The 12765-nt window shown below is 48.0% G+C and overlaps 1 protein-coding gene across 1 annotated transcript in view; it reads right to left on the minus strand.

Moving 5' to 3' along the window:
- Window positions 1-6804: 6804 nt before the first annotated feature.
- The window catches only part of LOC142142597 (L-gulonolactone oxidase-like), a 114050-nt gene continuing 108089 nt past the window's right edge, over window positions 6805-12765 (minus strand). Inside the window, exons 11-12 of the mRNA XM_075200473.1 lie at window positions 11789-11879; window positions 6805-7474 (exon numbers count right to left, since the gene is read on the minus strand). Coding sequence (XP_075056574.1) covers window positions 7346-7474; window positions 11789-11879 — 220 coding nt within the window. The 3' untranslated portion in view covers window positions 6805-7345. The remainder of the gene's footprint in view (window positions 7475-11788; window positions 11880-12765) is intronic.

The following is a 12765-nucleotide window of genomic DNA, read 5'->3' on the forward strand; positions in this document are numbered from 1 at the left end:
ATACATCATACTAAACATTAAGGGCCTGATTCAGTAAGGAATGTAAATGCCGATACGTGCCGTATTTTGCATAAAACCGGACCATACGCCTGAGAACGCAGCAACGTCCAATTCATCTTTAAGCGCAAAGGAACCTTACTACAACCTACGATCTCATGGGTGGAACAGGGGACTTGGCGTATGCACGTAGTCAATGTACAGTAAGGGCGTGCTAAGCTCCAGCGTCTGATTCAAGCTTTGGGCATCTCTAAGGTACATGATTGTCAGCCGTATCACTTGCACCAGCTACAGGTCAGGTGTAAGTGCTGAGTGATAGTGATGACGGCTGTGTGTGCATGCTACAACACGTGTTTGCAATCAGGAACAGCTGTAAAAATGTATTTTATGTACAATAGACATTAATAACATCAAAAAAATATTTTTGCCACTACAGTCAGCTCAGATACCGCCCCACGGTTCTTAGTTGTGAAATAAGGATTACCATATCTTGTGGGACCAGGACTAAGAACAATGACCTGGACTGACAGCATAGCGGAAATGTGATTTGCTGCCAGGCTGCCTGTCATATAATGGTGACTTCCAGGGTCACCCCTTTGAGGCCAGGGCCGGCCCTGATGAGTCTGAGCAGCTCCTACTTGCTAGGACAAAAATAAATAAATTAATAATTAACAGAATAAATCCAGAATAAAAATCCGGCTTCAGGACCCTCAAAATCCTGCGCCCTAGGCCGCTGTCTATTAGGCCTATTGGTTCATCAGGTGCAGGGGTAGATAATGTGTATGATATGTGACATGATCTGTATGCTGGGACAGATATCTACTATATAAATGCCTAGTGGCGTGTGTGGAAAAAAAACCAACAAGCTGCAGTGCCACCTGCTGGGCAGAGTTATACACTGACCTATATATTTCTTGAAGGAGAAGTAACAGTTGGGAGTGGTTGGTGGTTGCCGGGGGTGACAGTGGGGAGTTTTTAACACCTTAAGTAGCTTGATGAAGGATGTGGCGATGAAGATGAAGGATGAGGTGATGGAGAAAAATTATGAGGTGGTGACATGTGGACAAAACCACGTTAAAAAAGGGCGCTTGCGTCAGGAAGTAACGCTCTTCCCATGAGGAGGCCTGGGCTAGGCCCAAATGCATGACAAGAACCTTTTTAACACCTTAAGTAGCTTGATTTGACTAGAATGCATGAGTATCATGCACGGGTTAACTTGTAGTATAATATGGAGTTTGTGAGCTATGTCTATGGGGTTATATAGTTTGTTGTGATACATGTGAGATGCATATGAAGCATATCATCATCATCATCACAATTTACTTATATAACGCCACTGATTCTGCGGCGCTGTACAGAGAACTCACTCACATCAGTCCCTGCCCCATTGGAGTTTACAGTATAAATCCCCTAACATACACACACACAGACAGAGAGACTAGAGTCAAGTTTGGTAGCAGCCAATTAACCTACCAGTATGTTTTTGGAGTGTGGGAGGAAACCGGAGCACCCGGAGAAAACCCACGCAAACACGGGGAGAAAATACAAACTCCACACAGATAAGACCATGGTCAGAAATTGAACTCGTGACCTCAGCGCTGTGAGGCAGAAGTGCTAACCACTGAGTCACCGTACTGCCCTAGCTATGGAATTTGTGTATAAGGAGCATATGGGACACTATGGGAGTTGTAGTAATGCTGTGTGCATAGCAATGAAATTAGTTGTATACTGGCAGCAATATTATCCTGAGATCCATACATATAGGAGTTGGTGATTGATACAATGTACGTGGAGTAATGGTTATGCACATACGACACAAGTAAAGACATCAGAGAAAAGGAAACTTGATGATGTATTATACCATATATGCTAAACTGCTTTATATTATGTGTAATATTGTTATTGAAGATCAATGTCAAAAAAAGTGTATAATACATAAATGGAGCTCCACATCTGCGTGCAATCTTTCCAGAGATAAGTATCCCTGTGATGTACTATGTGTATCTAAGCGCATAAGGTTGTCAGGGTGGGGGTCCAAATAAAATGCTAAAACTAATAGATATGACTCTATATGGTTTCCCCTCAGTCAATAGTGTTTTAGAAAGTTTGGTCAGTCAGTCAAGATGGAGGTAATTAGGATTGAGCACATATGCATATCAGAAAGCTGCTTCCCCCGATCATCCATGTTCCTTTCTACTTAGAGTAGACTGTCTACTGTCTAATGAAGGTGTTCCACAAACAAGTAACTAGCTTGGAAGAGTTGTCAGAGGAAACCATAGGCAGGGTAGGCAGATAACCTTTTAGGCTTCCAGCTACCTATGCATGACTGTATATAAAAAATATGGAGCATGTTTCTTAATTTTTCATGTTTTGATAAATCAGTGGACCGCCCTGACTTAGGGGCAGAGAATGCAAAAAGTGTAAGAAGTGTTGATAACCACGGTACAGAGAAACCGCAGTGACTGCTTGTCTTTTGAAATGATATTTGATAATGTTAGAATTTCATCATATTTGATATGTAAATGTGACAGAGGTTGTGACAGGTTTATTGAATGAGGAGTTATGTCTCTGTGACATGTCCGAGAAAAGTTATGGCATGTATTTACATAAAAAAAACTATGATTGCTACTCAGGGACATTTCCTTTACCACATCAGCATATACACTGCCCAACTGAATGTCCTCCCAGTGTCAAATATTTAAATTCTCTGTGTATGAGAGGGCAATTTGACCACTCTTGGGGACTCAATTCTAATTGAAGAACTGTTTATTTCATTCTGTCTTTTATGGATTGCCAGTGTGAAAATCAGAGAGAGTTGTGTACTTTAAAATGTCTTTTTTATAGAACAAGGGTCACACAGATATATATAGGTGCAGCTAGCAATTACCGAGTTCTATGGGATAAATAACAGATTTGTCAGGATAAGTTGGAGAAGGTATGACTTATGTCCAGGTATAACAGATGAAGCAGAATAACCAGGTTTAGTAGATGAAGCAGGATACCCGGTTTACAAGGTATAACAGATGAAGCAAGATGCCAAGATTTCCAGGTTTAGCAGATGAAGAAGGAGATGCTGGATATCATGCATGACAAGTTAACTGCAGGTACAGGATCAGCCAGGAGGAAGGTCAAGCTAGCCAGGGGTCAGAAGCTGGCAGATCCACAACAAAGCCAGGGAATAGATAGGAAGAAGATCAAACATAGCTGGGGTCTGGGTCACTAGAAACAGTGCAGGATAGTGAAACAAAGCAGGAGTCAAATGCCATGGAAAAGTCAGGATCCAAACAGGAGTACCACAGAAACTAGCAGCAGAGACAAAGACAAACTGGCACCAGTCTGTACGAAAAGGCCGTCTAATAAAGGTCAGACACAGGTGACCACGATCCAGCCCAGATGATGATGGTTTAACCCCTTGCAGGCAAGGAGAAACTGTCCAGGTACAACAGCAGCACCTCTGGTAGCACATATGTACTGCAGGGCTAATTCAGAATGACAACAGTCCAATGAGTCCTAACACTGGCTTGTCCCAGGCATACAGATTATGATATGTAAATGTTTATTCTCTGTAATTTCATCCCATTTCTTTTCATGTCTGTATTGGATTTATTTTTTGGATGACATTGATTATATGTGCTTTTTTATTATATTCAAATACCCTGTACCTTTGTATGTTAAATCTAAAATGTAATAAGTTTTGTGACTGAAACTCTAACAAATCCATAAGCCTTGTATTGAGAATATTGCTTGACCATGTTAACCCTTTGAATGCTGGTGCGTGAATTGTTAATCCAGTTCACTAACAAGAAGCTTTGTGTCTGCCAGTGTGTACATTTGCATCACAGAGTTTTGATGTGTTAACCCTTTGACTGATGGAGTGTGGATTATTAGCTGTTTGCAACAAGGCACAAAGTGTGTGCCAGCGAGTACATTTGTGTGACATTATCTTGGGGTTCAATTCAGTAGGTGTTGGCAGATCACAGGTGTGTATGGGTGTGAGAGCACTCTTTGTGGGCGATTCAGCAAATCTGTAACCTGTGCGATGAGTGTGAGATTGAGCGCTGGGATCGTGTTTAATCCTTTACAGTAAACATCCAAGTCAGGATGCTGGGAGCACATACCTGACAAGGGTTATCTATTCTGACTGTATGAATATATAGCAGAATCTGTGTATAAGTGGCTGGAAGGAAATGATATGTACTGTGTATATGATTGTAAGCCCCGTGTTTAGGAAATCTACTGTACTGTATTTGTTAATAGCAAATAGTAATGCATAGGTCTAATGCACAGATTTAGTTCACAGCAAAAAGGAATGGTAGTTCTGGGTAAACTGGAAGCTATCTTTGTGAGTGGTTAATTAATGATATTACATAGTCATGAAGTACTTTCCCTGCTATTAGTCCCCATTTTACAAGAGGTATCCCTAATACCCTTGACCGATTATATCCAGTAGTTCAGTAGGATTTACAGGCCCCTTATTAGGTATTGGTATTTTTTAAATGTTAGAATAGTCCTGCCTGGTGATATATATCCTTACATTCCTTACAATCCAGCTATTTCAGTCTTTTATAACCATGGGAATATTTGTGGATCTTGGACTATTTGTAGCCGTAATGTTCCATGTTGTCTGAGAATGTTCTGTGTTATTTCTTCAACCAGTCAGCAAATAAGCTGATAACACACAACAAATTCACCAAGTTGCCCGTATGTCTGCAACAGGGGTGAATAGAGTACAGAGAAACCCAGGATGGGACGATTATGGGCCTTGGGACCCCAAAGCCTCACACCTCACCAATGTAACTTTGTATTTGTAAACCAATCCATTGAGGTCCACCCAATATAACATTGTTAGTTTAGGGTGGAATTAATCTTTAAACTGAAAAACTCTACTTATTAGGGAGAGAATACTTTATTTTAAATAAGATACAACAGACGGCATCAGTTTAAAAGCAACATGTAAAGACAGAGCATGAAGCCCCAGTGGAAGCAGCCATTTTGTCTGAGCTAATAATTATCAGTATTCAGCCTACTAATTCCATGAAAATTCTGGGATATCACTAGTATGTAGTGAATTTATATGCAGAATTTTCATGACCATTGGCACAGCCATTTTGTGCTTCGGTGACTTCACTTGCACAGCGCACAAAATGGCTGCCTCCACTGAGTGCACCTTCGGATCTGTACCACAAGTATCTTTTATTTTTTGGAAGATTTGGATGCAATCTACAATTATTGATAGCTAAACATAATATTAGCACTTTGTAGGTACCATAAAATTCTGGAAAAGAGCATCGCTCCTTCATTTTTAGAAGCCCCTAGTTATCTTAAGGTGACATTACCATATTGTAAATAAATAGATATCGCGGGACACTTCCTGTCCCCGTACATGTACCAAATTGGCATACAAGGGAGGATGTCTTAGTCTTTTTTCTTTTCGTATTAGCATAGGATGCGAGACAGACTTTAACAGACATATGGCAATGTTCGTCTGGTAAATGTTTAAAGTAAATAATTCTGGATAAGACCATGCATTTCAACGGCCTTCACAACATATCTAAATATTTTGTGTAGATATAGTCCTAGTGCACCTCGATGGTCCGCAGAGCGCACGTCAAGGTCTACGCCCCCTCCCCATGGCTAAGTAAAAGTGCAGAGGGGAATGTCATAAGATTGGTTCATGTTTCATGTCTCCACTTTTCTCTGTTTATCGTCATTCCAACCCTGTACCACAGCGGTAGCTGCACAGAAATACCGGTCATGGCGGCTTTGTTATTGGAGGCTGATAATGCTTCTGCCTTACAGTAGTCACACTCCCTTTCACCATCACCACCACCAGCTACACTTCTTATTCCAAATATAAAGGCCCAAATATGTATACAAAAGACAGTTGTTGCCAGCACTTATCCTTTACACTGCATATCTGTGTGTGTCTAGCAAAATGAAAACATGAGGTATTAGTTAATATTTTGATCAAATCATTTAAGCCTGCATCCCAGCGTCAAGGGGGAGAGAGAGAGGGAGAGGGGGAGAGAGAGGGCGAGTGAGAAGGGGAGAGAGAGGGAGAGATTGCAGAGAACAAACAGGCAGAGCAGTGTAGGGTAAGAGTAAAGAAGAAGAAAGACACAGGCCTAAGAGACAGCGAGAGATCCACAGTGAGTACTTCAGGATAGGGAGTAACTCTAGGTTCCAAAACAGGAATTACAGAGAGTAGTAAACAAGAGCAATGGACATCTTCGTCCTCTAAACAAGGCTCTGACCAGACAAATATGTATTAAAACGTTAACTAAACACTGCAGTGAACGGCTGAACCTCATCAGGTCAACTGTACCATATATATACTTATATTTAGTAATTTCACTGTTTGGAAGAGAGACTGATCGGATTGTACAAAATCTCGCTCTGTTTAGATCCAATATGTAGAGCGCATCTGATCTGGTATTTCCTCCCCTCGTGTCACCCCCGACAGGGACTATAGCAGCGGTATGCCCATCCTCGGCCCAGATATGCCGCTCCTTGTCTACTAGGGCAAGCCATTTTCTACAGCCCTTTTTTGACCAGTCAACTTCCAGTCTTGGGGTTCCAATTGCCAGAATAAGGTAACAGACATTATTTATACTGTTTGTGACACCTTGTGTGTGTGTGTTTTACGAACATTATATTCCTCTTCCATTATAATTATAGTTATTATAACAGAGCACTACAAGTGTATTTTAAACTAAATGTATGCAGTATGATCACTTCAAAAAGACTGATGATTAAATTCATAAATATTTATTTTCAGTACATAAAGGGAAATGAAGTAGTAGTTGTTGTTGAAAAAAACATCTATAACTTTTCCAATGTGAAAAGTGTCTGTAATACATGTGTTGTTACAACATATATATTCAATTATTCATCTTAATTAGCCAGTACTTCTATTGCTGCTAAACCGATTCCCAAAGCTTATTTCTAGATATTGTTTATTTTGTCAACACCGATTTTTTTAATAAAGAATTTAATTTTAAAGCAAAATCTTCCACATATAAAAAATCCCTAGTTCCTTTATGTAATCAGTTTTCCTGTTTCTCAGTCAGTGGCTGCAGAAGGAAGCAGACAGTGACACAAACACCTATCACCGCATACTTCCTCCTACAGGCTGTGTCATGTTATATAAAATACTGGAGAGTATGGAGATGAGGTGGTATTGCAATGGACAACATTTGGCGTAGCAGGTAGGAATTCCAGGTATTTTCATAAGCAGGCTGAAAACCTCAGGAAAGGGTTACTCATTTCTCTAATCAAATTTTCCTATACTGTGATAAAATGTGTGGACTCAGTTGAAGACATTTTATTGAGTTGAGTTTTTTTCTCCTTAGTAGAAGACTTTCTCCAGATAGGAGTTCAAGAACATCCCCGTTGGGTCAAGTTTCTCTCTGATAGTGTTGAATTTGGAAAATCCTGGGTACATCTTTTCAAAGTCTTTGCGGGTACATGTATGAGCCTAGTAAACAAAACAAGGAACATATTATAGATTCTGAAAATCTGAAGATCACATTGTAAAATTCTAACTAAAAGAGAGGGATGGAGTTTGAAGATTATTTTGTCTGCTGAAGACCATGGGTACAATTAGGAATATTCTGTCAGATTTTAAGACTGCTCCCTGGACTTTTAATGATAACGTACTTGAGGTTCCTCTCCAATCTGGCATTTATCATTTCATTAATGGGGTTCACTGTAGATGAATATTTTCATTTGTGACTGAAGATGAAGGTGTAAGGGCAATGTTTGACGGACCCTGGACTTTGGAAATAAATGTTTTTCTAGTGCTGGTAACTAAGGGGGCTGCAAATTTCATTTCCTGTACCTGACCTAGGTTTCTAGCTACTTTATTGGCACCTCATGCTCTATATTTGATTTCCAAACTATGGTGGAGAAAATGACAATAGGGGTGCAGTGGTGTGATGCAGAGGGGGAGGGGCAGTGATGTGATGCGGAGGGGGGTGCAGTGGTGTGATGCGGAGGGGGGTGCAGTGGTGTGATGGGGAGGGGCAGTGGTGTGCTGCAGAGAGGGGGATGCAGTGGTGTGATGCAGAGGGGGGGCAGTGGTGTGATGCGGAGGGGGGTGCAGTGGTGTGATGCAGAGGGGGAGGGGCAGTGGTGTGATGGGGAGGGGCAGTTGTGTGATGCAGAGAGGGGGTGCAGTGGTGTGATGCAGAGAGGGGGGGCAGTGGTGTGATGCAGAGGGGGAGGGGCAGTGGTGTGATGCGGAGGGGGGTGCAGTGGTGTGATGCGGAGGGGGGTGCAGTGGTGTGATGGGGAGGGGCAGTGGTGTGATGCAGAGAGGGGGATGCAGTGGTGTGATGCAGAGGGGGGGGGGCAGTGGTGTGATGCGGAGGGGGGTGCAGTGGTGTGATGCAGAGGGGGAGGGGCAGTGGTGTGATGGGGAGGGGCAGTGGTGTGATGGGGAGGGGCAGTGGTGTGATGCAGAGAGGGGGGTGCAGTGGTGTGATGCAGAGAGGGGGGCAGTGGTGTGATGCAGAGGGGGAGGGGCAGTGGTGTGATGCGGAGGGGGGTGCAGTGGTGTTATGGGAAGGGGCAGTGGTGTGATGCAGAGAGGGGGATGCAGTGGTGTGATGTAGAGGGGGGGGCAGTGGTGTGATGCGGAGGGGGGTACAGTGGTGTGATGCGGAGGGGGGTGCAGTAGTGTGATGGGGAGGGGGGTGCAGTAGTGTGATGCGAAGCAGGGTGCAGTGGTGTGATGGGGAGGGGCAGTGGTGTGATGCAGAGAGGGGGTGCAGTGGTGTGATGCAGTGGGGGAGGGGCAGTGGTGTGATGCGGAGGGGGGCAGTGGTGTGATGCAGAGAGGGGGGCAGTGGTGTGATGCAGAGGGGGAGGGACAGTGGTGTGATGCGGAGGGGGGTGCAGTGGTGTGATGCAGAGAGGGGGGCAGTGGTGTGATGCAGAGGGGGAGGGGCAGTGGTGTGATGCGGAGGGGGAGGGGCAGTGGTGTGATGCGGCGGGGGAGGGGCAGTGGTGTGATGGGGAGGGGCAGTGGTGTGATGCGGAGGGGGGTGCAGTGGTGTAATGCAGAGAGGGGGCAGTGGTGTGATGCGGAGGGGGAGGGGCAGTGGTGTGATGCGGAGGGGGAGGGGCAGTGGTGTGATGGGGAGGGGCAGTGGTGTGATGCGGAGGGGGGTGCAGTGGTGTGATGCAGAGAGGGGGGCAGTGGTGTGATGCAGAGGGGGAGGGGCAGTGGTGTGATGCGGAGGGGGGTGCAGTGGTGTGATGCAGAGAGGGGGGCAGTGGTGTGATGCAGAGGGGGAGGGGCAGTGGTGTGATGCGGAGGGGGAGGGGCAGTGGTGTGAGGGGGAGGAGCAGTGGTGTGATGGGGAGGGGCAGTGGTGTGATGCGGAGGGGGGTGCAGTGGTGTGATGCAGAGAGGGGGGTAGTGGTGTGATGCGGAGGGGTGTGCAGTGGTGTGATGTGGAGGGGGGTGCAGTGGTGTGATGGGGAGGGGCAGTGGTGTGATGCAGAGAGGGGGGTGCAGTGGTGTGATGGGGAGGGGCAGTGGTGTCATGCAGAGGGGGAGGGGCAGTGGTGTGATGTGGAGGGGGGTGCAGTGGTGTGATGGGGAGGGGCAGTGGTGTGATGCGGAGGGGGAGGGGCAGTGGTGTGATGGGGAGGGGCAGTGGTGTAATGCGGAGGGGGGTGCAGTAGGGTGATGGGGAGGGGGGTGCAGTAGTGTGATGCGAAGCGGGGTGCAGTGGTGTGATGGGGAGGGGCAGTGGTGTGATGCAGCGAGGGGGGTGCAGTGGTGTGATGCAGTGGGGGAGGGGCAGTGGTGTGATGTGGAGGGGGGTGCAGTGGTGTGATGCAGAGAGGGGGGCAGTGGTGTGATGCAGAGGGGGAGGGGCAGTGGTGTGATGTGGAGGGGAGTGCAGTGGTGTGATGCGGAGGGGGGTGCAGTGGTGTGATGTGGAGGGGGGTGCAGTGGTGTGATGTGGAGGAAGGTGCAGTGGTGTGATGTGGAGGGGGGTGCAGTGGTGTGATGCGGAGGGGGGTGCAGTGGTGTGATGCAGAGAGGGGGGTGCAGTGGTGTGATGGGGAGGGGCAGTGGTGTCATGCAGAGGGGGAGGGGCAGTGGTGTGATGTGGAGGGGGGTGCAGTGGTGTGATGGGGAGGGGCAGTGGTGTGATGCGGAGGGGGAGGGGCAGTGGTGTGATGGGGAGGGGCAGTGGTGTAATGCGGAGGGGGGTGCAGTAGGGTGATGGGGAGGGGGGTGCAGTAGTGTGATGCGAAGCGAGGTGCAGTGGTGTGATGGGGAGGGGCAGTGGTGTGATGCAGCGAGGGGGGTGCAGTGGTGTGATGCAGTGGGGGAGGGGCAGTGGTGTGATGTGGAGGGGGGTGCAGTGGTGTGATGCAGAGAGGGGGGCAGTGGTGTGATGCAGAGGGGGAGGGGCAGTGGTGTGATGTGGAGGGGAGTGCAGTGGTGTGATGCGGAGGGGGGTGCAGTGGTGTGATGTGGAGGGGGGTGCAGTGGTGTGATGTGGAGGGGGGTGCAGTGGTGTGATGTGGAGGGGGGTGCAGTGGTGTGATGTGGAGGGGGGTGCAGTGGTGTGATGGGGAGGGGCAGTGGTGTGATGTGGAGGGGGGTGCAGTGGTGTGATGCAGAGAGGGGGGTGCAGTGGTGTGATGTGGAGGGGGGTGCAGTGGTGTGATGTGGAGGGGGGTGCAGTGGTGTGATGCGGAGGGGGGGTGCAGTGGTGTGATGCGGAGGGGGGTGCAGTGGTGTGATGCGGAGGGGGGTGCAGTGGTGTGATGCGGAGGGGGGTGCAGTGGTGTGATGCGGAGGGGGGTGCAGTGGTGTGATGTGGAGGGGGGTGCAGTGGTGTGATGTGGAGGGGGGTGCAGTGGTGTGATGTGGAGGGGGGTGCAGTGGTGTGATGCGGAGGGGGGTGCAGTGGTGTGATGCAGAGAGGGGGGCAGTGGTGTGATGCAGAGGGGGAGGGGCAGTGGTGTGATGTGGAGGGGAGTGCAGTGGTGTGATGCGGAGGGGGGTGCAGTGGTGTGATGCGGAGGGGGGTGCAGTGGTGTGATGCGGAGGGGGGTGCAGTGGTGTGATGTGGAGGGGGGTGCAGTGGTGTGATGTGGAGGGGGGTGCAGTGGTGTGATGGGGAGGGGGGTGCAGTGGTGTGATGGGGAGGGGCAGTGGTGTGATGTGGAGGGGGGTACAGTGGTGTGATGGGGAGTGGCAGTGGTGTGATGCAGAGAGGGGGGTGCAGTGGTGTGATGGGGAGGGGCAGTGGTGTGATGTGGAGGGGGGTGCAGTGGTGTGATGGGGCGGGGCAGTGGTGTGATGCGGAGGGGGGTGCAGTGGTGTGATGCGGAGGGGGGTGCAGTGGTGTGATGTGGAGGGGGGTGCAGTGGTGTGATGGGGAGGGGGGTGCAGTGGTGTGATGGGGAGGGGGGTGCAGTGGTGTGATGTGGAGGGGGGTGCAGTGGTGTGATGGGGCGGGGCAGTGGTGTGATGCGGAGGGGGGTGCAGTGGTGTGATGTGGAGGGGGGTGCAGTGGTGTGATGGGGAGGGGGGTGCAGTGGTGTGATGGGGAGGGGGGTGCAGTAGTGTGATGCGGAGGGGGGTGCAGTGGTGTGAAATCTTGCCTAGGGGGCTGAGAACCCTTGCACCGGCCCTGCCTGCTCTGCGTCGGGATGGAGGTATTTTAATTGCTGTCACTGAATCTACATCAGAACCAAACTACACTGATCACCAGCGCAGCCGGTTCATACCACTCCCATGGCCACAGGAGTTTGTCACCTTCGCCCAGTGTGGTCGTCCTCCGACGCCTTTCATAATCTTCTCATACTCTGACCAGTAATCTCGGTGATCCACGTCTTTTCCATATGGCCTAAATAGACGGAATTAACCATTATTTTCTTGAACCAACCTAATATACTGTATTTATTTTTAAGCTTTGCAATGACAGTGTAAATAAACATTTCACAACATACAGTATATATCTATATCATCATCATCATCTATTTATTTATACAGCACCACTAATTCCGCAGCGCTGCACAGAGATATACCTTCAAAACGCTCAGACACTGAGGAGTGTATCATGTTAGAGATAGGTAACGTGTGGCTCTCCAGATATTGTGGAACTACAAGTCTCAGCTTGCTGGGACAAATAACTCCCTGCTAGCTGGAAAGACCCCAGTTGCCTAAGCTTGTATTGGATGGTAAAGGCTGCAACAAAGGTGTAACATGTAATCAGTGGGCCTTGTAGCAAAATTTGGGGGGGCAGCAATGCATGTCCAAGTTGAATCTTGCCCCCTGGGCTAAACTTGGCATGCGCTCCCCTGTCCATCTGTGCCAGAGAGTCGCCCCCTGTTCTGAACATACAGAGGGCCCCACAGAAGCCTCATGGGTAGTAGTGTCACCGGCCTTCCATGTATTACAGGAGACAAATTCATGTGGGTTCAGGGTCTGATTTATAGTTGGACTAATACTATACAAACTTCCACGCAACGTACGCGCCACAAAATGTGTCCGTATCTTAGACTTGAGACCCGCTAGGCAGGAAGAGTGGGCACACGGAGAATTGGACACATCCCCCAGATGCGCTTCTTATGAGGCGGGACCTACAGGAGCTGTGGAATACAATGGTTTTTGTATGGTTGTTTTCAAGCCTAACGCAGTAAATGCTTATACGAATGGATCATTTACAGATGAAGCATCAAATGGTAAGTATATGGGATTTTATTATTTTTAATAAATATATGTGGTTTAAA

Source organism: Mixophyes fleayi, chromosome 3 (assembly GCF_038048845.1).
Source record: "Mixophyes fleayi isolate aMixFle1 chromosome 3, aMixFle1.hap1, whole genome shotgun sequence".
In the NCBI taxonomy this organism is placed as follows: domain Eukaryota; kingdom Metazoa; phylum Chordata; class Amphibia; order Anura; family Limnodynastidae; genus Mixophyes; species Mixophyes fleayi.